The sequence below is a fragment of the Trachypithecus francoisi genome, unplaced genomic scaffold (genome assembly GCF_009764315.1).
Source record: "Trachypithecus francoisi isolate TF-2019V2 unplaced genomic scaffold, Tfra_2.0 Lachesis_group13, whole genome shotgun sequence".
NCBI classification, from domain to species: domain Eukaryota; kingdom Metazoa; phylum Chordata; class Mammalia; order Primates; family Cercopithecidae; genus Trachypithecus; species Trachypithecus francoisi.
In genome coordinates this window covers 9,533,062-9,557,800 of record NW_022681458.1, presented here as the reverse complement: position 1 = coordinate 9,557,800, position 24,739 = coordinate 9,533,062, and the positions used below count along the sequence as shown (strand labels likewise).

Sequence of the window (24,739 nt, the reverse complement as noted above, 5' to 3'; positions counted from 1 at the left end):
GACAGAGCGAGACTCTGCCTCCAAAATAAATAAATAAATAAAATACAAAAATTAGCCGGGTGCGGTGGTAGGTGCCTATAGTCCCAGCTACTTGGAAGGCTGAGGCAGGAGAATCGCTTGAACCAGGGAGGCTGAGGTTGCAGTGAGCTGAGATCACGCCACTGCACTCCAGCCTAGGCAACAGAGTGAGACTCCATCTCAACAAAAAAAAATTACATTCCCAAAATAGGAGGCTGGTTATATAAATTATGATATATTCACACAAAAGAGTACTGAAGATGATATTTTAGAAAAATATTGAATGACATGGCAAGAGTCTCACAATATATTGCTAAGTGAAAAAGCAAACTATAGAATGGTGTGACTATAGCATGCTAGCCATTTAGAATGAACCCAAGCTAGTCTTTTTAAGTGTGTATTTGCATATTTTTAAAATTTTTTAAAAAATCAAATGTTAAGTGGTTGTGCTTAGATATTGGGAGGGCAGGTCATTTATATATTCTATATATTTACCTAATTTTTCGTGATAAACACTTACTGGCTTTATAATCAAGGAAAAAAAAGGTTGCAGATAAACATATTTGCCCTGTGCAGTGGGGACCCTCCTATCTCACCTCAGCCTAGCATCAGCTGCACCTCCCTGGCCATTTTCTTCCCACCCAACCCTGCCCCCTGCGTGGGTTCCAGATCCTTCTGTCTCTCCGATCTCTGTGCAATCCCTGAACACATCCTTTGCTCTGTCTTCATCCTCCCCTCCTGCTGCCTTCCTCGGGCCTCTGGACAGGCTCTGGGGCTCTGCCTCCCTTCCTCTCAGACCCTCTCTGGCTGTGTCCCTGCCCCATCTTCTTCTGCATTCAGCCCTCTGTGGCCAGGCGATGACTTCCAGAGGGTATTTCTGCCAAGACCACAGGTGACCTTCCAGTTTCCAACCCCCGAGGACACTCAGGGCACATTGTCCCCGCTCTTTCAGTTGCTGGCTGCTGACCCCTCCTGGGAGTCATTCCACCCCAGTCCCCATGTGCTGGCCTCGGCCTCTTACCCCCTTCCTCTCCAGAGGCCCCATCGAAGGCCCTCACTCCATCCTGCCTGTTCCCTAGTTTCCACTACTCACTGATGACACCCACACTCAGCCCAGATATGTCCCTACAGCACCCCCAATTCAGCATTTCCTAGACCAACACAGCTGCCATCTGAGTCCCCTGCTGCAGGGCATGGCATGAGTGCCCGCAAACAGCCAAGCCAGAGTCCAGCAGGTTTGCACGCTCCTCCCACCCCCTCCTGCCTACCACCGGCCTTCACGGCTCGGGGAGGTCCTCCTAACAGTGCTCCCTGCCACCGTTCACCTTCCACAACCGTGGACAGAATGATCTTTCTAGCAGGGAACGTCATTCCTTTGGTTCTGCATTACTTGGGGTTCAAGTTTAAATTCTGGCCTTACAGGGTGCTTCTCAATTGACACCCCTGCCACAAGCATCAGAGCCCCCCAGGACACCCTGCCCCCTCCACGCTACTGTCGCACAGGTCTTTTCAGGAAAGGGAGGTAAAAAAATTTTGTGATTTTTTTAAATCTTTCTGTAACAATGCAGCACAAATATATATATGTATACACACACACACCATATATAGATATATAGCTATTTTTCCCTTCTTCACCTTGCTCATGGTGTTACTTCTGCTGGAAAACCTTCCCTCTTCTGGCACCTGGCAAACCCCAACTCAAGAGTTCAAAACTGAGTTGGCTAGGAGTGTGGTGGCTCACGCCTGTAATCCTAGGACTTTGGGAGGCCAAGGTGGGAGGATTACTTGAGCTCAGTTCAAAACCAGCCATGGCAACACAGTGAGACCTTGTCTCTATTAAAAAAAAAAAAAAAAAAAAAAGACTGATTGCCCACCTTGGGAAGACTTTCCTGCCCACCTCAGGGTGGTTACATGTCTCCTTATCTTTGGTGTTGGGTTGAGCCACGTGAATATTTTTTTCTTTCTTTTCTTTTCTTTTTTTTTTTTTTTTTTGAGACAGAGTCTCACTCTGTTGCCCAGGCTGGAGTACAATGGCACAGTGTTGGCCCGTAGCAACCTCCACCTTCCTGGCTCAAGTGATTCTCCTGCCTCAGCCTCTTGAGTAGCTGGGACTACAGACATACACCACCACGTCTGGCTAATTGTTGTATTCTTAGTAGAGATGGAGTTTCACCATGTTGGCCAAGCTGGTCTCGAACTCCTGACCTCAAGTGATCTCCCCGCCTCGGCCTCCCAAAGTGCTGGGATTATAGGCATGAGCCACCACGCCCAGCCAGACATATGAAATTGACATTCAAGAACAGCCATTTGCAGGGCCCAGCCCTAGACAGGCACGAGCTTGTTTGTGCCCCCCACCAAGCCCTTGTTGGAGTAGGTGGCCCATATCTCCTTGTTGAAGGGGGAGCAAGTGCTCCGTTGCCTTATAGATAACTAGAGGGCCTTCCTCGGGGATCGGTGGTCAAGGCTGACCCAATGAGGCTGTCCCAGCCAGCTGGCCCTCGCATCTGGCTGGATCTGGTGCATGAAGCTCTCAGCGCTTGCCTGCTGGGCGAGGGTGTCTCCCCCAGCTTGGGTGCCAACATTAGACACTGCAAAGGAGCTGTTCTGCACACATCCTTTAGGTAGTGTTATAAGAAAGTAAGTTCTAGGCCAGTCACAATGGCTCATGCCTGCAATCCCAGCACTTTGGGAGGCCAAGGTGAGAGGATTGCTTGAGCCCAGGAGTTCGAGACCAGTCCTGGCAACATAGAGAGAGACCTTGTCTCTGCAAAAAATAAAAACATCAGTTGAGTGTGGAGGCGCCCATCTGTAGTCCCAGCTACTCCAGAGGCTGAGATGGGAGGATCACTTGAGCCTGGGAGGTCAAGGGTGCAGTGAGCTATGGTTGCACCATGGCGCTCCAACCTAGGCAACAGAGTGAGACCCTGTCTCAGAAAAAAAGAAGAAGAAAGTTCTTCAGTCTTGTTCTTGGCCAACACTTGCCGCGGCTGACATGACTTGTTATGGCTTCTCTGGTTGGATTCATCCCTTCATTCACATGCTTAATCCTTGGAGAAAACCAGGAGATCGGTGCCTTACGTTGTTTGCTTGAAATGTCATGGTCCCATGTCACCCAGAGTGGTAAGACATAATTGTGTGTTAGGAATACACCACGCCATGTATCACTGTGAATACAGAAGGGGGCTGACAGGAGCAAGGGGAGGCTACGCCTCACAGGGTCAGCCTCCCGGCTCCTGCCAAGACCCTTTAAAAGGTCTGATATGCTAATGATGGTTTAACAGGACTTTGAGGCACCGCCCCCTCCTGTATTTGTGATGCTGCACAGCATTCGGCGGTCCAAATCTCCTGGCTGGCTGTATTTACCACCGTTTTTCATGTTTTTCTCCAGGCTGGAAGACCATCACACACCTCCCCAGACAGCCCAACACCCCACAAACGGCCACCCGCAGGCCCTGCCAAACCCTCAGGAGGCTGTCTACAGGGAGGGCAAGCTCAGCACCCCAGGGTCCCGTGTCTCCTCCTCATGTAAGAACATGGGCAGCACGTCAGGTCAGTTCTGGGACTGTGATGTCTAGAACCCACGCGAAACAGCAGCAGGAGTGGCAGAAGCACACCTGCTCCTGGGAAGCCCTCTGGTCTCAGCCACAGCCCTGTGTCACAGAGGCTCATGGGATTCCCAGCCCACAGCCAGACCCACGCTGGGCTGGTCCTCTGTGTCCCCTTCTCGGACCACTGCCTGCTGTCCCGTCTGGGAGCTCCTGGGGCAAGATTTCTGACTGGTGAAAGCCGGCTTTAATATGAAACGTTAGAGGAGGAATCCCAGGCTGATGTAGATCTGTGACCCTGGTTCTGGTAGCTCAGATTCTCGTGGAGAGGAGGTCAGCCGCCTGCTGGAAGGCTGGACCGAGGCAGAAATGTGCAACTAAAAGCACAAACAACTTTGGGATCCAAACGCATTTGAAACTTCCAGCTGAGTTAACCAGAGGCTGATGGGAGATAAAAGTATTTTTTAGATGCCAGAAAAAATATATATGCTTTGAATCAGAAATGTACGAAGTATTTTTTTTTAATTTTTGAAAGGAAATTAAAAGGATTATGAGCAGTTCAGATAAGACTCTAATTTCCATTTGAGTAGGAAAAACAATGGGTTGGATTCCTGTCTGAGAAACATCTGAGAACTTGCATCTGCTCACAATTGGATTCAGACGCTTCCAGACCCAGGTGCAGAGCGGTAGCCAGTGACGAGTCAGCGGTGGCTGGGTTATTTGGGACCCTGGGTCTCTTGGTGGTGAGCAGTTTCAGAGGTTTTGCCAGCATTGATCATCAGTTATTTTACGCGTGCTTTACTAGAGCTGTCAATATTCGTGTGCTCTCTAAAGATGAGCAGCTTAGTAACTTCTCCAGAGATTTCTGCTGTCAGGGTGGAGGTCTTAGGGGGCGTCTAACAAGTTTTGCCAATTTGACTGAATGCCATTGAGTTAAAACTGATTTCAAATTCTTAGGCCTGGACTTCCTAAAAGGCTCCACAGTACATTCAGGGTAACGTAGCGGTAACATCCTTGCTTTACCAAAATGACCACTAAGAGGCCCTTTATTTTTGCACTGATTGGATGTGCCTTTGGGAAGCTGTCATGCTGTTACCTGCAGGGCGGAGGCACTTGAGGTTGGCATGGATGGACATGGCCAAGGAGCAGCTGCTGCAGTGTTGATGTTATTGTTCTTTTCAAGAACAGTTTACTTGAGCCCTGGCAAAGTCTGGGCCCAGGCACATTCCGGGTCCTTGCCTGAACAGGGTGGGCACCCACCAGGAGACCCAGCCTTGGTGGTCATGGGTAGTTGCCAGCGCTTCTTCCTAGGGAGACAGCAGCTGCCCACCAGCCCCCCCAGATGGACCAGCTGGAGCCAAAGCAGTGCTCTTCCCAAATCCTGCTGTCGATGCCACCATTAACCTGCCCCAAATGCTGAGACTCCATTCTGAGTGTCCCTTCTTCAGGCCTGCTCCTATTGGCTCAGCCTGGCTGGGACCCAGGACACTGACCCCCAGCCCTGCTCTTCTCCACCTGCCAGAGACCAGGAATAGTCACTACCCGCCCTGGCCCTGTCAGCCCCGCTCTGAGCCTCAGGCCAACACCCCTAGTCCTCCTTTTATTTTATTTTATTTTATTTTACTTTATTTTATTTTATTTTGAGACAAGGTCTCACTCTGTCCCCCAGGCTGGAGTGCAGTGGCCAATCATACATAGCTCGCTGCAGCCTCACACTCCTGTGCCTAAGCGATCCTCCCACTTCAGCCTCCTGAGTAGCTGGCACTACAGATGCACCACCATGCCAGGCAAAGTATTTTTTTTTTTTTTAATTTTTTGTAAAGATGGAGTTTTTCTGTTGCCTGGGCTAGTCTTGAACTCCTAGTCTCAAGTAATCCTCCCGCCTGAGCCTCCCAAAGCACTGGGATTACAGGCGTGAGCCATCATGCCCGGCCCCTCTTAGTCTCCTTTAAAATCCTTTTACTTGACAAAAAGTTCTTCCTTTGGAAAAACCAAGCCCCAGGTGAAGTTTCCTCTAGGTCATGAGTAAGCCTTTGCCATGCCTGGAGTAGATTCCCATTCTGAGTTACTTTCTTTCAGACAGGCCTGCCCACGGCCTGCTGCGTCTCGCCAGTTGGCCTCCCTGCCCCTCTCCCTGTCGTGTCACCAGCCTCTGCCTAAGGGATAGATGGCAAACAGGCCTCCGCTTCTGTGCTCCGTCTGGGCTCTGCAGATAAGGGGACTGCGATTAAGCCCGTTAAGCCAGGGGATGAGTGATGTGGAGGGGGATGAGCATCAGGGAGAGCAGAGAGCGGGCAGTGCTGGGCTGGGCGTGGGCACCCCTGAGCCACGCTGCCTTCTGTTGCATTCCTTCCCTGCTCAGGAGCTTGCTCTGACTTCCTCCAGACAGTCCTGCTTCTCCATCCCTCCCCTCCACTTCAATTGATTGATTGATTGATTGATTGATTGATTGATTGTAGAGAGAGGTGTCTCTCTGTGCTGCCCAGGCTAGTCTTGAACCCCTGGGCTCAAGCGATCCTCCCACCTCAGCCTCCCGAAGTGCTGGGATTACAGGCATGGGGCCCCCTCCAATTCCCTTCTCTCGCTCACCTTGCCCTAGGCCCATCCTGGCCCCAGGCAGTACTCCCCACAGGTCTCCCTGCACACAGCTCGCTGCTGAGTCTGGCCTGTGCTGGGAACTAACGCCCCACCCAGAGACCCCGTGGAAACCCCCACCTTCACGTTGAGTTTCTTGAGGAAGAGCCTTTTCGCTTTGCGTTCAGTCAGCACCGCAGGGAAAACTCATGAGGGGGAACCTGATGGACCCTCAGACTGCTTGATCGGTTGAACGCAGGGCCAGAAAGAACATTCTAGGCAAAAGACTCAGCCCCAAATGCCAGGAGGAAATAGTTCCCAAGGGAAAAGGCCAATAATATGGCTTAGCATTTTGCAAAACATTGGCCTGAGGAAAGCTATTCTCATTTCCCCACCAACCGGGACTATCCTCAATATCAAAATCACATGCCTTGGGACTTCATAGCCCTGGGACTTAAAATGCCCAGCCCTGTCTGAAATGGACCAGCAGGCAAGAGATACTACTGTCCCAGAAAGCCCCTGGTGCACACCCATGGCTGCCCCATCTCCTGGCTCCTGGCTTTCTTAGTTAGGGGGTCTCTTGTTCTTTTTTTTTTTTTTTTGAGATGGAGTCTCGCTCTCTCGCCCAGGCTGGAGTGCAGTGGTGCGATCTTGGCTCACTGCAAACTCTGCCTCCCAGGTTCAGGTGATTCCTCTGCCTCACCCTCCTGAATAGCTGCGATTACAGGCATGTGTTACCATACCCGGCTAATTTTTGTATTTTTAGTAGAGACAGGGTTTCACCATGTTGGCCAGGCTGGTCTCGAACTCCTGACCTCAAGTGATCTGCCTGCCCCAGCCTCCCAAAGTGCTGAGATTATAGGAGTGAGCCACCGTGCTGGGCTGGTCTCGGTGGGACCTCTGAAAGTCTGCAGTGTGTCCTGTGCTGGAGGAAGTAGGAGAGGAGAATGGGACAGTTGAACCAAGACCACCTCATGGTCTCAGGACACTCCAGCTCAGTTCCTCCTTTTTATGACCACCCCGTCCCCTACCCTCACACGCCCTGGGAAGCTCCTGATCCTGGTCCTAGAGGACTTCCTGACGTGGGCACAGCTTTGTGACTCCACACATTGTAGTGGGGTTCCCCTGCGTGTAGCCCAGCAATTCAGTGTGACTTCACTCAAGTATTCTCTTGTACACCTATGCTTTGTCTCCTGGCCTTATTCTAAGCATATTGAGCAGGTGCCACCTGTCCTGAAGCTCTATTTCTAGACCCAGATACAGGTGGAGACCGCCCAGTGCCACCCGCTGGGTTCTGGTATCAGAAATAGATTCTCGTTTGGGTCAAAAGAGAATTATCTGGAAGTCAAAGCCCCTTGCTACAGGGAAACCTGCAGGGAAGATCCCTTTATATTTAAGATTAAATAGATCACATTGCAAAGCCGCAGAGGTGCTTCTAAAATGAAAGAGCTGAGAGGAGCTTGGCCTAAGGGAGTTGCGGATGCAGCCTCTGTTACAGTCACTGCAGCAGTGACATGGCCCCCCTCAGCTGTAGGAGGAGAGGAGAGGTGGGGTGTGAGAAGGGGTGCGTGGCATCTGAGATGCAGGAACATCTGTCCCCAGGCCATTGGGGAGCCCTCCATATGCTATGATGCTATCTAGGATTCTCCATCTGCTTCCCCGTGAAGGGCTCCTGTGTATCCCAGGTGGCCTGGTTCCGGGTGGGCATTAGCTATGGCACCAGTCACTGGGAGTGAGGGCACTTCCTAGCCACCCCGGGAGTACTTAGGGGTTCAGCATTAAGGTGGCCATCCCGGGTGTACTTAGGGGTTCAGCATTAAGGAGGCTTGGGCTGCTCAGTGAGGAGCACCCTACCTCTCAGGTTGTTGGTTTTAGCAAATAAAACTACACGCCACCCAGTTACATTTGAGTTTCAGATAAGCAAATGTGCCTCCATGTTTCATCTGGAGGTGTCTAGCCATGGCCCAGGGAGACAGTTCGTCGTTCTGAGGGCTTTCCAGAGGCTGAGGGGTGCCAGGAAGGCTGAGCGGCCAGGGTGATCTGCACCTCCCTGGGCTGTGCCTGTTGCCGCCAGCAGTGTGCCTGCCATCCCCCGCTGCCTGGCAAGTTCCCGGCTGCACGAGTAAACAAGTATCCCAAGCCACAGGCGCCAGGGAGCCCGCAGGGCCTGGCCTGGGGTATGTGCTTTTCTTGGCTTTCCAGCCCAGCCCAGGAGAGGGCATCCTTAGAGGGGCTCCACAGCACATGTGGACTGAACTTTCTCTCCCCCTCCCCAGCAGCCATCAACGCCAAGCCAGGAGAGTGGCTCCCAAGAGCACGCCAGGAGGAGCCTCACCCGGCCCCCACGGGGACCTCCCGCCAGCCAAGGAAGGCGACCCAGGACCCAGGCAGTGGAGAGACCACCAGGTAAGGGGGATGTCACCAAACCTTGAACCTTACTCTCAGTGCTCTGGGAGCGGGTGCCCCACGCCGGATGCAGAGCACCCAGGAGACCTGGAAGGCTCCTCTGAGGCCCACCATCTGACAGGGGAAGCCAAGGAGCAGCGTCAAGATTCCCGGGGAAGTGCAGCTACCACTCCTGGCCACCCTCGGAGGGCGGTGCTGCCTGAGAGCCGTCAGTCAGACGGGAAGGACACGGCACTCAGAAGCATGCGCACAGGACTAGTTTTCAGAATTGCCAGGCGGACATGTCCGGGGCTGTGTGATGGGGTGACTTAAGGACAGTGTCCTGTCTTAGCTTGTTGCATTTGGAGGAGGTGGGCTGGAGGCAGAAAGATGGAGAAGGAGGTGAGTAAATGGGTTGGCTCAGAGGTCACTTCCTGAAACAGAAACTGGGCCTCCAGGCCGGGGTATGGTGGCGCACGCCTGTAATCCCAGCACTTTGGGAGGCTGAGGCAGCAGGAGGATTGCTTGAGCCCAGGAGTTTGAAACTAGCCTGGGCAACATAGTGAGACCCTGTCTCAAATAAATAAATAAATGAAAAAAAGGAAGAAGAAGAAACTGGACCCCCAAGCAGAAGAAAAACGAAACAGTGTCCTCTCTTCCACTGTACCACGTGAGCACAGACTGGCCCTGTGGGTTATTAACAGTGTCCTCTCTTCCACTGTACCACGTGAGCATAGACTGGCCCTGTGGGTTATTAGGGCTTCTTTAGGGTCTAGAAAGGACCTTTCCAATCTCACCAGCTCTTTCTTTTGGATCTGGAGAAACCTGTTCAGGGAGAGGGGCCTGGCCTGGGTCTCAGACGCTGCCTGTCCCTGACCCCAGGCACGCCAGCTGCCTCTCACCACGTCCTCCTGGCCATGAAGGAAGCCAGCCTCCTGCGGTGAAATACGGGGCTGGAGCAGGCTCAGCTTAGTTCTGGGGGCCCCGGGAGAGGACAGGCAGGAAGACCGAGCAGAACCTGCACCCACTGGTGGAGAAAATCAGAGAGAAGGAAAGAGGCAGAAGGAGAAATCAATGGGGTGTGGCAGACAGGAGGAGGATGCAGGAGAAAGGGGTGCAGATGAGTGCTGAGCTTCCTTGGGTGGGGATGGGCTAGAAGCCGAATTGGAACTGTGGGAAGGATGGGAAGGACTTTAGGACCTGGGCTAGGAAGGGTGGGGACAGTCCTAGCTAAGAAGCAGAGGTGTCAAAGGTGGCCGCATTACTTGGGGAGGGGGCAAGCCTCTGGACTCCTCCAGTCCCACTGCCAACCTGCCTGGGGACCCAGGGACTGACCTTTCCTACCTGGGCCTCCCCTCTCCCTGTGGCTGAAGAGGAGCTCATCTGCCAGACCAGGGGTTCTCAGGCTCTCAGCATCCCCCTGAAATGGGGACTCAAAATGAGAGACCGCTGAGGGATGGGCCAAAGCTCTCTCATGCCACCGGTCCAGACTGGATGCTCCCCTGCGGTTCAGCCAGGCCAAACGTGCCCTTCCGGTGTAGGCCGCTTCTTTTTACTTCCTGCAAATGCTGAGTTCATTTCTGAGGCTCTCCACCGGGACAGCCCTCTCTCCCCAGAAAGAACTGTTTTCACAGTAGGTAGGCAGCCGACCCCGAGAGACCTCATTACATCAAGCAGGGTTGCCTAACTGACCCCCCAAGATTCTGTTGGGCACAAAGAGCCCCCAGGATCCAGCCTAGAGGTGCCCTCCTCTTGGTGTCAGTCACTAAAGCCAGCTCTTATTTTAAGCCTAGGGGTTCAGTATGAGGAAGAATAGGATGGAAAGAGGGAGAAGTACAAGTTGTTCCATCTCCCCCTTCCTCCCTCACTGGCAACATCATCTGGAATATTATGGCATTCTAGATGAGTGAGAGATATATATACCTCATGTGTATATGGTATACCTCATCTAGAATGCCATAATATTCTAAACGACAAGAGGCCATCTCCTGTCAGGCTGGCTTCAGCCCCAATTCAGGTCTCAGCTAAGCATCCCTTCCTCCTGCCTGACCCCAAAGTGTGGGTCACGCCCTTCTGCCAGACTCACAGGAGCCAGAGTCCCTCCATGAGACTGTGGGGAGACCCCACTGTGTTGCCATGTGGCTGCCTCTCACTGCCTCAGAGACAAGCACAGTGTCCAGGGTATAGAGAGTGTGCAGGGCCTGCTGGGTGTACGGGGAATGTGGGGCATGCAGGAGTGTGCACAGTGTGCAAGGTATTCAGGAAATGCATGGCTGCAGGGAGTGTGCCAGGAGTGCAGGAAATGCATGGCTGCAGGGAGTGTGCCAGGAGTGCAGGAAATGCATGGCTGCAGGGAGTGTGCCAGGAGTGCAGATCATCTGCGCTGTGCTCCTGCGCCTGGCCTAGGTGGTCAGAGTACCTGTTGATGAATAAGTGGGAGAAAGGGAGAAAGAGTGGTTCTCTATGTGGCTTTGGTGGGGAACGTATGTCCCCTCAACTTCCCTGAGCTCTGTTCTCTTGCTCTTTCAGGTGAGGTCTCACACCCAGAAGAGGAATTGGTAGATGAGCAGGAAGCCCCTGGGACAGAGGTCTGAGTCAGTGATAGACTGAATGATGGCACTGGTTACTTAGCTCAGCTTTCAGGTGTTTTAAGGCTAATGGCCACTCAAGCTCTGTTCCAGTGAATTCCAGCAACTGTCTTGCTGTAAAATTGCTTTCTTGGAGGCTAGGGAATAAAAGTCCAGACCTGCCAAGCGTGGTGGCTCACACCTGTAATCCCAGCACTTTGCGAGGCCGGGGTGGGTGGACCACGAGGTCAAGAGATAAAGATCATCCTGGCCAACGTGGTGAAACCCTGTCTCTACTAAAAATACAAAAATTAGCTGGGCGTGGTGGTGCGTGCTTGTAGTCCCAGCTACTCGGGAGGCTGAGGCAGGAGAATCGCTTTGAACTGGGAAGCCGAAGTTGCAGTGAGCCGAGATTGCGCCACTGCACTCCAGCCTGGACGACAGAGTGAGACTCCGTCTCAAAAAAAAAAAAAAAAAAAAGCCCAGACCCTACAATCGTACTGCCTTCCCCCAACCCCCATGGGGAACTTTTCCTTTTCCTTGGTCAGCTTCTTAGACTCCTTAGATTAAGTAGCAGGAGAAAACTAATGTTGATCCGGCTTTAAAGATGTATTTAAATTAAGAAAGAAATGCATTTATCCTGCGAAGAGCCCAAGTGCTCCCCACGAAGTATGTCAGTCCACAGAGGCTGACTTGCACCCCGGAACGTGCAGGAAGGTGATGGCAGGGCTGCCTTGACTGTCACCTGTCGGTCCTTCTCAGCATGGCCCTGCCACTCCAGAAGAGCAGCGCCAGCCGGGTGCCAGGTGCTTGTGCCTGGAAGTTCACCTCCACGTGGCCTGAGGACAGGTGAGGGAGGGGGCTCTGTCTGAGGAGCTCCTCGCACCCAGGCCCAGGACACAATCAGGAGCCAATGTCAAAGATCCTGTCCTGCCACAGATGAGAAGTGATTATTTTGCAAGTGCTATGACTTTTTTAAAATGAGAAGCGATTGTACATATGTCTACATGTATGCCTTTCCCCTCACGTTTGTCCCTGTGGATGGACAGCAGCTGCCAATGACACATTCATGCATCCAGCTAAAGAAACGACGCATGCTCATGCCTGGAATCCCAGCACTTTGGGAGGCCGAGGTGGGCGGATCCCCTGAGGTTAGGAGTTTGAGACCAGCCTGACCAACATGGTGAAACCCTGTCTCTACTAAAAATACAAAAATTAGCCAGGCATGGTGGTGCATGCCTGTAATCCCAGCTACTTGGGAGGCTGAGGCAGGAGAATCGCTTGAACCCAGGAGGCAGAGGTTGCAGTGAGCCAAGATCGTGCCACTGCACGCCAGCCTGGGTGACAGAGCAAGACTGTGTCTCAAAAAAAAAAAAAAAAAGACACATGAAGCCTCAGGAGGCCGAGGAGCCTGAGACGTGTAGCCCAATGTGTGCCCACGGCACGGGAGCTACGTGTGCAGCTGGTTCCTATCTGCCTTTATCTGGTGTATTCTGTTCCGTTTCCCCACCTCTGCCGCTTTCTGGGTTTTCTCATCACCCAGATGAAGTGTCCGCAGCAATAACTGAGAGCCAGTTATGAACCCTCTGGGCAGAGTCGCCTAGGGGCCCTGAATGCTTTTGTTTGGCCTTAATGCAAACAGAAGGGACACAGGACCCTCTGCTGGGTGATGCTCAGCAGCCGGATTATGACTCAGCAGCATTCCAAACACAGGGAAAGATTCAGCATCTCCCGAGGCATGTTATGGCTCTTTCCCTCTCAACACAATGTTCCTGTTGATAAGCTGAGATCCTATAAGGGCCAGGCTGCTCTAATCAACAATCACCTACCTTGCAGAGCGCCTCCCAACTTTCCCGTATATCACCCTTTACATTTTTGCCAGGACCCACTCCCATGCGTTTCTGCGGCACATGACTTCCCGTATGTCATAGGTGACTGCCGTCCTGGACTTCCTTTCCACGTGGTTTCTCTGCTCTGCCCTAATCTGGCCTCATCTCGGGCCAGACCAGCACCATTTCCTGGCCCTGGCTCCTGGCTGCCTCCAGGCTGCTGAGCTCACCGTGCTGGGGGGATGGCGGGCCCTGAGGCCACTGGAGGCTCAGCTGACACTTACCAACAGCCGTACACCCCACCTCCCACTGCATCCTTCCCAGAGCGGCTGGAGCGTCCAATGACAGGGCCTAGCCTCCTAGGTCCACACAGGCACCGCCTGCAGCAGCCCCCAAGGTGGTCAGACTGCCTCACGGGGTGGGCTCTGCCAGGCGAAGGGACAGCTCCCTGATGCTCTGCTGAGGGCCACTTTCTTTTTTTTGAAACGTAGTCTCGCCCTGTTGGCCAGGCTGGAGTGCAATGGTGTGATCTCAGCTCACTGCAACCTCCACCACCTGGGTTCAGATGATTCTCCTGCCTCAGCCTCCTGAGTAGCTGGGATCACAGGCATGTGCCACCACCCCCAGCTAATTTTTGTATTTTTAGTAGAGACGGGGTTTCACTATGTTGGCCAGGGTGGTCTTGAACTCCTCACCTCAGGTGATCCACCCGCCTCGGCTTCCCAAAGTGCTGGGATTACAGGCGTGAGCCACCACGCCTGGCCACGAGGGCTATTTTCTCCAGTGCCAGTGGGAGGGGCCAGGCAGTGGGAGCCCCAGTCTGAGGAGGCTCATTCCCACCCCTCACAGTCATGTCCCAGGGGGAGGGGGGCAGGCTTAAGGTGGATTAGTTAGGACTCTCCGGGGAAACAGGCTGATTTTAGGGAACTGACTCATGTGATTGGAGAGGCTTGGCAAGTGCAAAATCTGATGGGAGAGTCAGGGGAGAGTTGCAGTTCAGGTCCAAAGGCCATCAGCTGGCAGAACCCCTTCTTGCTTAGGGAATGCCAGTCTTTTTCTGTTATGGCCTTCAGCTGACTGGATGGGGCACTCATGTTATGGAGGGTGATCTGCCTCACTCAGAGCCCACTGATTTAAACGTTCATCTTGTCCAAAACAGAACTTCACACAAACATCTAGAATAATATTTGACCGAATATCTGGGCACCATGGCCCAGCCAATTGGGCCACCATGCCTGGCCCATAAAAATAACCATTATGGGCCAGGCATGGTGGCTCATGCCTGTAATCCTGGCACTGTGGGAGGCCAAGGTGGGAGGATCTCTTGAGGCCAGGAGTGTAAGGCCAGCCTGGGCGACATGAGCGAAACCCCACCTCTAAAAAAAAATACAATTTTAAAAATTGGGCCAGCCGCAGTGGCTCATGCCTGTAATCCCAGCACTTTCGGGAGGCCGAGGTGGGTAGATCTCTTGAGGCCAGGAGTGTAAGGCCAGCCTGGGCAACATGAGCAAAACCCCACCTCTAAAAAATAATACAATTTTAAAAATTGGGCCAGCCGCAGTGGCTCATGCCTGTAATCCCAGCACTTTCGGGAGGCCGAGGTGGGTGGATCACGAGGTCAGGAGATCAAGACCATCCTGGCCAGCATGGTGAAAACCCGTCTCTACTAAAAATACAAAAATTAGCCGGGTGTGGTGGCATGCGCCTGTAGTCCCAGCTACTGGGGAGGCTGAGGCAGGAGAATCGCTTGAACCAGGGAGGTGGAGGTTGCAGTGAGCCAAGATCGCGCCACTGCACTCCAGCCTGGGTAACAGAGCGAGACTACGTCTCAAAACAAAAAAGTAAAACAAATTTTAAAAAATTATTTGTAATGACTATCACATAAGGACTTTGATACCCAGTGCCAAATTGCTCTCCAAAAAGATGGCGTCCTCTTCCGGTTATCCTTGGGGTGGGAGGTCACATAGTCCTGGGCCCTGCTGCCCAGGCTTTCTCTCCCTGGGCTTCTTGTTGACTCGCCTCAGCTGACCCTGACCCTGCAACTTGACCTTGCTGCCCATTGGCTTTAAGGCACCATATGGAAGCCAGTTATCCCTCCTGGACTTGCACAGCCAGCTCCTCCAACCCTGGGGGGCCCTGGCTGCCTTTGAGGGCTGCCTCCCAGGCTAGCTGGTGCTGGCTGCCCTGCCCCCAAGACCATGTGATGGTCCTGGGGCTAACCCAGCACTAACCCCTGCCCTTACCACTGCCGGGAATAGTACCGCATCCATGTGAGTCATTTTTACTAGGTTTTCTGTTGTTCCTTCTTAAAATATGGCAGGGCTACACTTAAAAATGCTAAAGATGGTAAATATTGTGGATATTTTACTACAATTTAAAATAAGTTAACTGGCCGGGCGTGGTGGCTCATACCTGTAATCCCAGCACTTTGGGAAGCAGAGGTGGGTAGATCCCCTGAGGTCAGGAGTTTGAGACCAGCCTGGCCAACATTGTGAAACCCCGTCTCTTCTAAAAAGACAAAAATTAGCCGGGCGTGCTGGTGCATGCCTGTAATCCCAGCTACTCGGGAGGCTGAGTCACGAGAACTTGAACCCAGGAGGCAGAGGTTACAGTGAGCCGAGATCGCACCATTGCACTCCAGCCTGAGCAACAAAAGCAAAACTCCATTTCAAAAAAAAAAAAAGATAAAATAAGTTAACTATTATAATAATAATGTCAAAATATGAATAGTAAAACATAAAAATTTGAACCAAATAATATTAAAACACCTCATTTGATGGTTACACACATTATACCTGCATCAAAATATCACACTGTACCCCATAAATATGTACAATTATGTATCAGTTTAAAAAAGAAAGAAGCCACCTCACTAGACCATGTACAAAGCTCCTTTGTACGTGTAAAAACATCAGCAAAGCTTTCGTGTAATGATTTTACAACCCAGTTCCCTGGTCAGATAGCCCCGTGTATCTGTGAACTCATCCCATCAGGAAATGCATCCTGATCTCTGATCCGGCCCCTAGCAGAATTCAACACACATGAGCTCTATCAATGCATGAAAGAGGCCGGGCCCGGTGGCTCAAGCCTGTAATCCCAGCACTTTGGGAGGCCGAGGCAGGTGGATCACGAGGTCAGGAGATCGAGACCATCCTGGCTAACACGGTGAAACCCCGTTTCTACTAAAAAATACAAAAAAAAAAAAAAAAAAACTAGCTGGGCGAGGTGGCGGTGCCTGTAGTCCCAGCTACTTGGGAGGCTGAGGCAGGAGAATGACGTAAACCCGGGAGGCAGAGCTTGCAGTGAGCCGAGATCTGGCCACTGCACTCCAGCCTGGGCGACAGAGCAAGACTCCATCTCAAAAAAAAAAAAAAAAAAATGAATGAAAGAAAAGCAGAACATCCATTTATTAAATCCAAGTGTATAAATCAGAAGAAATAATACCAAACTCTTGTAAATGCTAACAACAGTCCGCGTGGACGTGTGGAGAGGGTGGGGTGAGACTCATAAAAGCAGAGTGGTAACGGGAGCCTGTTACTGTACCTACAAGTAAGCAATAATGTCACATAGGCAAAAGGTAGAATGTGGAAAATATTTAGGGGAGTAGTGTTATGAGTGATACAAAAATTTTAATTTTTGAGACAGGGTCACACTTTGTTGCCCAGGTTGGAGGGCCATGGTGTGAACAAGGCTCGCTGCAGCCTTGACCTCCCAGGCATAAGTGATCTTCCTGCCTCAGCCTCCCAAGTAGCTGGGACTACAGGCACGTGCCACCATGCCCAGCTAATTTTTGTATTTTTTTTGTAGAGATGGGATTTCGCCATGTTGCCCAGTCTAGTCTCGAACCCCTGAGCTCAAGCGATCTACCTGTCTCAGCTTCCCAAAGTGCCAGGATTACAGGCATGAGCCACCACACCCAGCTATGTTGCAATTAAAAAAATAATAATAATAATAATAGGGCTAAATCCCTACTATTAAACCTAGTTTGAAGACTTCTTACCTAAAAAGTATGAGCAGTTTGTATACCACTGTTTTCCAATTTGGATTTGGAGACTTTTCAGATGTAAGTATTTTTTTAAAATTATTTTATATGTGTGTGTGTGTGTGTGTGTGGTGTGTGTGTGTGTGTATATATATTTTTTTTTTTTTTTTTTTTTTTGAGGCAGAGTCTCACTCTGTCACCCAGACTGTAGTGCAGTGGCACAGTCTTGGCTCCCTGCAACCTCCACCTCCCAGTGATTCTCCTGCCTCAGCCTCCTGAATAGCTGGGATTACAGGTGCGCACCACCATGCTTGGCTAATTTTTTGTATTTTTAGTAGAGACAGGGTTTTACCATGCTGGCCAGGCTGGTCTCGATCTCCTGACCTCGTGATCTGCCCGCCTTGGCCTCCCAAAGTGCTGGGATTGCAGGCGTGAGCCACTGCGCCTGGCCTATTTTTCTCATTATTAAAGTGGTATATTATGAATGTAAAAAAAGGCATATAGAAACAAATCAAACCAAAAGAATCCCACAGTCTCCTCCCAAGTCCTACTCCCCAGACCATACCTCCATCTAAGGGGCCCTAACAACTGGGCCCAGGATGTGACCTCACTGAATTCTCACAGCTCTTCCTTAGACATTTTACAGGCAGGGAAACTGAGGCTCCCAAGGTGTCAGGGAACCCCCATGCAGTCACCTTATGGAGAGCAGTGGGGCCGGACCCCAAGCTCCATGGCACAGGACCTCAAGCTTCTTTCCCATTGGTGCCTGCATTTCCCCACCCTATGCCCATTGTCTCCTTCTTCCTGTGATTTCTTATTTGTTTATTTATTTATTCATTTATTTATTTATTTATTTTGAAACGGAGTTTTGCTCTGTCACCCAGGCTGGAGTGCAGTGGCATGATCTTGGCTCACTGCAACCTCTGCCTCCCAGGCTTAAGCAATTCTCCTGTCTCAGCCTCCTGACTAGCTGGGACTACAGGTGTCTGCCACCATGCCTGGGTGATTTTTGTATTTTTAGTAGAGACGGGGGGGGTCTCATCATATTGGTCAGGCTGGTCTCGAACTCCTGACCTCGGGTGATCCACCTGCCTCAGCCTCCCAAAGTGTTAGATTACAGGCGTGAGCCACCGTCCTCGGCCAGTTTCTTTTTTCTTTTCTTTTCTTTTCTTTTTTTTTTTTTGAGACGGAATTTCACTCTTGTCGCCCAGACTGGAGTGCAATGGTGCAGTCTTGGCTCACTGCAACATCCTCCCAGGTTCAAGGGGTTCTCCTGCCTCAGCCTCCTGAGTAGCTGGAATTACAGGCACCCGCCACCCCGCCCAGCTAATTTTTGTATTTTTAGTAGTGATGGGGTTTCACCATGTTGGCCACGCTGGTCTCGAACTCCTGACCTCAGGTGATTCATCCGCCTTGGCCTCCCAGGGTGCTGGGATTACAGGCGGGAGCCACCACACCCGGCCCCTCCTATAGTTTATAACGCTGTAGTAGCTGGGACTCCAGGTTGCACGTTTTGTTCTAGGGAATGTGCATCAGCCTTCACCTGCAAGCCCTGGGCCCCCGGCACTCCAGAGATGCTGGACTGGAACCTACCCAAGGCAAAGGTGTCAATTCTGGCCCCTCTGTTCTCTTCGTGTGGCCCCCAGCATGCCAGCCGCCCCGGCTCCACAGCGACCTCTACAAGGGGCCTGCCGAGTAAGTCAGCCTGGGTCCCGCTGGCATGGGAGGCTGGCTACCCGCCAACCCGGAGGGAAGGGCATTTTGCTGCTGTGTTTGGCCCTGTGCTCCTGTGTGTGCCAGGCCAGGCCAGAAGGGGAGAAGGCCTGCTTCCCTTCCAAACACAAACAGGACCCAGCAGGTGGCTTCCTTTTTCCTCCAGGGACAGGTTCTGCATGAATCTTCCTTCCTATTAAATTCCCTTTGGCCTCAGTGACTCAAACTCAAGCTGAGGAGTGAGACCTCCAGGCAGGTCACTGAGAGAGAAGCCCCTTCCCCCTACCCTCTGTGGAGCTTATAGATTTGGCCCTGAGCTGGCCCTACTGCCCTGGGGTTAGCCCTGAAACTCAGACCTGCCCTGGTGGAAGGTGGTCCAGCCCCTGGTACAGCCGCTGTGTCCCTGCCTGGCCCAGCCCGTCAGGCCACCCCCAGGTCAAACAGAAGCGGGTGTCTGCTTGCAGGCTGGATGGAGGGGCTGTCAGAGGGCCTGCAAATGGGATGGGCCCAAGGGCCCCCACTCTCTCCTTGGGGCCTCCCTCTCACCCTCTCACCTGAGGCTCACTGTAAGGACAACTTCTTTGTCTTTCTCTGTCCCCTTCCAGCCTCTGCCAGTTGCTAGCCCCTCCATCTCCATGCCCCAGCTGAGCTGAGCCTTTCTAGAGGGCTTTACCAAAACACAGGGGACACAAAAGGACAGAACAAAAGAAGGTCAGGCAGGATGAAAGGAGTCCCGCTCAGGATATGCGCATTTCTGTGGCCACCCCCAGCCCGCCCCACCCCACTACCTTCCTGGCCGGGCCCTGGGCGCTCTGGTCAGCTGGGGACATGCTGGGTTGGAAGTGGGGGTAATGGCCATGACTGGGGAATCAGGTTGGGACCCCTCCCGCCTCCCACTGGGAAACACGCCCAAAATCCCAGCCGAGCCAGCCGCAGCCCAGGTCAGGGGCAGAGGAAATGCAGCAAATCCAGGGTCGGCTCAGCCAGGAGGAAGGTGCCACTGGGGCAGGGATCCCCAGTTCATAGCGACAGTGACACCAGCAGCTAGTGGCTGGCCTGGCCCCACATCTAGCAGCATAGCACGGTGGCTGTGTGGACGGCTCAGCTAGCCATGGGCGTTGTGTGTCCTGTGGGCTCAACGAACATGTGAGCTGTTGCCAGCAAAGCTGGCTGAGCCACCCGCACCGAACGGCCTGCTTCCTCTGAGGAGAGAACTGGCCTGCCAGTCGAGCCCCGGCCACAGAACAGGCGACCTGGGGGAGGGAAGTTTCCCTCACTTCTAAGCCGGCTGAAAGAGGGACTGAGCGGGACAGAGGGGATTCTGTGCGGAGACCGCACAACGCTGGCATCTTGCTCTGGCTTTCTCTCCAGGCAGCCAGTCTCACAGGAAGTAAGGATGTCCCCAGGTGTCCCCATCACATTGCCGGAGGACCAGCCAGCTTCCCGCTCTCAGCTGGTAGCAGCTGCCAGTGATAGATGTAAAGGGACAGTTGTCCACAAGACTCTGGGAGCTGAGGGGAGGCCGGCTCTCCAGGCAGCACCAGACCAAGGCCATCGCAGCCCCACCGGCCGGGTCACTTTCTCCTGGGGCAGAGCCACCAAGGAGGGCTGGGGAGAGCCTGGAACTGCGTCCTGGAGAGGGGGATTTCCTGCTCACCCTTCACACACACAGGAGAGGGGGTGGCTTTTGCCCCCGGGAGATCTTCTGGCCCCAGAAACAGCAGGTGCTGGATTTCCAGCCCTGGCCCTCCAGGCCCCAACGGGGTGACAATGTGAGGCCAGCCAGGAGCAGGGCCTTTCCAAGGCTGCTGAATCCAGCTCTCCTCACTCAGACCAACTACCAGGACCCAGAAGGAACTTAGGGTGAAGCTCATTTTTTTCTCAAGCCTGTGTCTCAGCAGCAAAGTTGGTGTTTTCTTCCTCTGTTACAATCTGAGAAAGAAGGCCGGGCGCAGTGGCTCACGCCTATAATTCCATCACTTTGGAAGGCCAAGGTGCGCAGATCACGAGGTCAGGAGATCGAGACCATCCTGGCTAACACGGTGAAAACCCGTCTCTACTAAAAAAATACAAAAAAATGAGCGGGGCATGGTGGCAGGCGCCTGTAGTCACAGCTACTCGGAAGGCTGAGGCAGGAGAATGGCGTGAACCCGGGAGGCGGAGCTTGCAGTGAGCCTAGATCTTGTCACTGCACTCCAGCCTGGGCAACAGAGCAAGACTCCGTCCCCCAAAAAAAAATCTGAGAAAGAATATGGTGTGCTCCACCCTCTTCAAAGCTCTGTGCTTCTGCACACGTTTTTTGAAGGCCTTAAAAAGGTCACCAATGTGACCAGGGAGCGCCTTCTGCCTCCCTCCCTGCACTGGGACCATAGACACAAACAGCTCTACCCGCAAAGTGACCCGTCCCGCGGGGCAGGCCTGTGCGCCCCTCACCAGGGCTGTCGTCAGAGTCCAGACTTAGGACAGAGGAAGGATGTTTGCCTTCAGGACCAGCAAGTCACAGGTGTCCTGGATGTTACCCAAGCTCTAAAATCAAATAAAACCCATCAGTATTTAATGCTGTGTGTGTGTGTGTGTGTGTGTGTGTGGTGTGTGTGTGTGTGAGAAGGGAAACGGAAAGCAGATAGAAGTCATGTGCCCTCCCCCAGGCACCTGATCTGCCCACCAGACCCTTCAATGGGGACATCTCTGTGGTCCCAGTGGTTGTAAATAAAGGCTAAGCGCTGGATTTTTCCACAGCCCCCTGACGCCTCAGGAGCACAGGCAGAGGAGGCAAACAGGAGGCCAGGTTACCCAAGAGATGGCCAGAAGCTCATCCAGGGCCAGGACCCTGGTTAATCTTGTGAGTTCTTGGTAGTGGCTCCAGGCTGGGCACATTAGATACTGTCGTGTGACTGGCCTGGTAGCCACCTCTTGGTTCTCTGGAAATGTGTGAGGCCACTCTGCTCAGGGAAGAAGGTTGCCGTCCTGACCTGTCAGCCACCAGGCCCTCTCTGAACTCCTTACTTGACCTGGAGGCTTCGGGAGCAAACATACAGCTCACCCCTGGTGTCAGTGGTGCAGACAGAGGAAAAGTACAGGGTTCCCAAATGCTGCTCCTCCGTGGTGAGACTTTGAAAAGGTGTAGAGTGGTTGCAGATGAACAGCAAAGGAGTGAAATGGAAAAATCTCTCTCGCTCCCCACAAGAAGTCCACTCCCCTCCGGATTCCTCAGATGCCACTGGCTGGCACAGCCTTTCCCGCCCTTGGTGTGGGAGCAGCAGAAATCCAGGGGATGGGAGAATCATCGGGGTCAGGTCAGTGTCTACCTCGTATGAAGTCAACAACTACTTTTCCCTCGAGCCTACCAAAGAGCTAACGTCTGATCTGGAGTTGTCTGATGGTTTGAGGAGAAAAGATAGTCTTTTAGAGAAGTGGGGAGTATTATCCAACTTAGGGTCAGAATACACTGAGATTAGGCTGGGCGCAGTGGCTCACACCTGTAATCCCAGCACTTTGGGAGGCCAAGGCAGGCAGATCACTTGAGGCCTCCAGGAGTTCAAGACCAGCCTGGCCAACATGGCGAAACCCGGTCTCTACTAAAATACAAAAAATTAGCTGGATGTGGTAGTGTGCACCTGTAATCCCAGCTACTCGAGGAGGCTGAGGCACAAGAATCACTTGAACCTGGGAGACGGAGGTTGCAGTGAGCCGAGATCACGCCCCTGCACTCCAGCCTGGGCGACAGACAGAGACTCCGTCAAAAAAAAAAAAAAAAATTTGAGATTACCAGGTGAGATATGGGTGGTTCTTCTGGGAAAGTGCTGAAAATATCACCCAGGCCTCTGCACCACACCCTGGGAGAGTCCACTCCTGGGCGCACGCCTCTGCATTCCAACGCTGACAGCTAGAAATATACTTTGTAAAATACCAACAACTTATTCACAAATATTCCAACTATCTACTGGCTCCAATGAGCTTGCTGAGGATGGGTATGACCAAAGTCTAAGGGGAAAAAATCGAAAACACAAATAAACCTGCGTAAAGGTCAGATCTCCAGATGGAGATCCGAGCAGATGGCGCCTAAGATTTGCCCATGAAAACTACCAAGGGAAGCCACAGAGAGGGATATTTGGACCTTCTAGAAAATAGTAAGGCCCCAGGTGGATTATGGTTCCTCTGCCCCGGAGGCTGAGCCACCCCTCTGGTTACCTCATATCTTCTGGTTTCTTCTGAGTGGGACTTGATCTCATTTCTGCATTAACAGCAAGGTGGAACGGTCTGGCAGGAGCTTAAATTAGGACCTGTGGTGGGGACTTTAATAGGCAGGTGGAGGTTTGAGATCCAGTTAGCTCCCAGAGATTAGTCAATAGGTGAGGAAAGATTTGACCCAAATCAAAAGAGCTAAAAAAAAAATAATAAAATAAAAATAAAAAACCCAGATGAACAAATAAAGTTCATGCAAAAAAAAAAAAAAAAAAAAGCCGTGATAAAATATCAAACTTTTAAATAAAAACAAGTCTGGCCCTGTACTTGGACGACCCCACCTGGCTTGTCTAACCCTAATCCCAGCCCCAGTTTTAATAAAACTGTATTTACAAAATAGGCAGCTGGGACATGGACCAGAGATACCAATTTGATTTTTTTTTAAATATTGCATTGAAGTATTACATCATTTGTCTTTGTACTGAGTTTTGGGGTATCCTTTTAAATTTTGTATGCAAGGTGAATACCTCACCCCCTCTTCCTAATCCTGGCCTAGAATCTGGGGGATCCCTCTGACCCTCCCACAGTGCCTGATAGCACAGCCTGTGGCTGGTGGTGTGCCTGTTTGCCTATCTTTATCTCTCTAGATACTATTTGGGGTATGCTGTTCTAAGAAGTGATTAGGTTAGCTTTTGCATATAACAAACTACCTCTGAAACTTAGTGGCTTAAACCAACAAATATATTAGCTTTATAATGATGTGGATCAATGATGGGGGCTGGGCACAGACAGGCAATTCTTCTGCTGGGCTTGGCTGAACTCAACTGTGTCTTGTGGTCAGAGGGCAGTCAGGGGCTTCACTCATGTCTGGTAGTGGGCTGTTGGCTGAGCCCTTAGTTCTCCTCCAGCTTAGGCTTGTTCACATGGTGGCCTCGGGGCTCCCATGGCAGTAAGAGAAATCAAGCCCAAGCCTCATATCCATGTTCGCTGTTCTCTCATTGTCCAAAGCAGATCACATGGCCAAGGCGCAAGTCTGTGTGCAAGAACGTGGATACAGGGACCCTGAATGAACCAGGGGCAATACTGCTGCAATCTACCACATAGATACTTTCAGAACTTTGCAGAACTGAACCTTTAGGGCTGTTTTTCCATTGTAGTATACCCTGTCCATTTAGATTCAATTGAACAAATATATTCTTTGGGGCTGCAGTGTGTCAGGATGGGGAGACACAGTCCCACTGGCTTTCAAGTTGCCATCCATCTTCTAGGGAGAATCTGGCCTTTTTGGATGGCCACAGTCCAGGCCGGAGCACCAGCCCCACGTTGACGCATCAACCATTTCTAGGAAATGGTTGCAAAATTAACAAAAAGTCAGGCCTACAGAGCCCTATCCAGAGTCATCTCCTTAAGTTGTCTACTGACGCCTGCGGGTCGATGGGATCTCAGAAGGGGGACTAGAGAAATAGGAAACGGGATAGAACCAGGGGGTGAGAAAGAAGAGGGCAGGTGCAGGAGTTTCAGGGAAGGAGGAGGAGGAGGACTAGGGATGCAGGGAGGAGGACTAGGGATGCAGGGAGGAGGACTGGGGGTGCAGGAGGAGGACCAATGATGCAAGCTCTGGAACCCAGGGAGGAAAGCAGGGGATGGAGGGCGGTTGCCATGGTCAGGCTCTAGAGGAGATGGGGAAGAAGATAACAGGCTGAGGCCAGCTTGAGAGCAGTTTCCTTAGAGCACTGGCCAGAGGTCAGCCTGCACCAGTGCCTGTCAAGGCAGTGAGCTGGTTGCCAAAGGCATTGAGGTCAGAGGGGAGACCCGGAGAAGGCAGGAAAGTGGATGGCATGAGCTCTAAGAAGGGAGGCTGGAGCAACAGCCTCAAAGCTGTGATCCTGAGGGGTGCTGGGGAGCAAGGAGTCCACCAGGCCGTCCTCTGGCCCCTGGGCA

The 24,739-nt window shown here is 52.2% G+C and overlaps 1 protein-coding gene across 2 annotated transcripts in view; it reads left to right on the top strand.

Annotated features, from left to right (window-relative positions):
* The window catches only part of ARMC9 (armadillo repeat containing 9), a 188,546-nt gene extending 165,548 nt beyond the window's left edge, over positions 1 to 22,998 (top strand). The window contains exons 22-25 of one of the 2 annotated variants that reach the window (XM_033229873.1): positions 3,407 to 3,567; positions 8,414 to 8,543; positions 18,423 to 18,595; positions 19,985 to 22,998. In XM_033229873.1, the coding sequence (XP_033085764.1) occupies positions 3,407 to 3,567; positions 8,414 to 8,543; positions 18,423 to 18,595; positions 19,985 to 20,007 (487 nt within the window). In that variant the 3' untranslated portion in view covers positions 20,008 to 22,998. Of the gene's footprint in view, positions 1 to 3,406; positions 3,568 to 8,413; positions 8,544 to 18,422; positions 18,596 to 19,984 lie in introns of those variants that run through there. The other variant, XM_033229874.1, reaches the window with a different exon arrangement.
* The last annotated feature ends 1,741 nt before the right edge of the window (positions 22,999 to 24,739 follow it).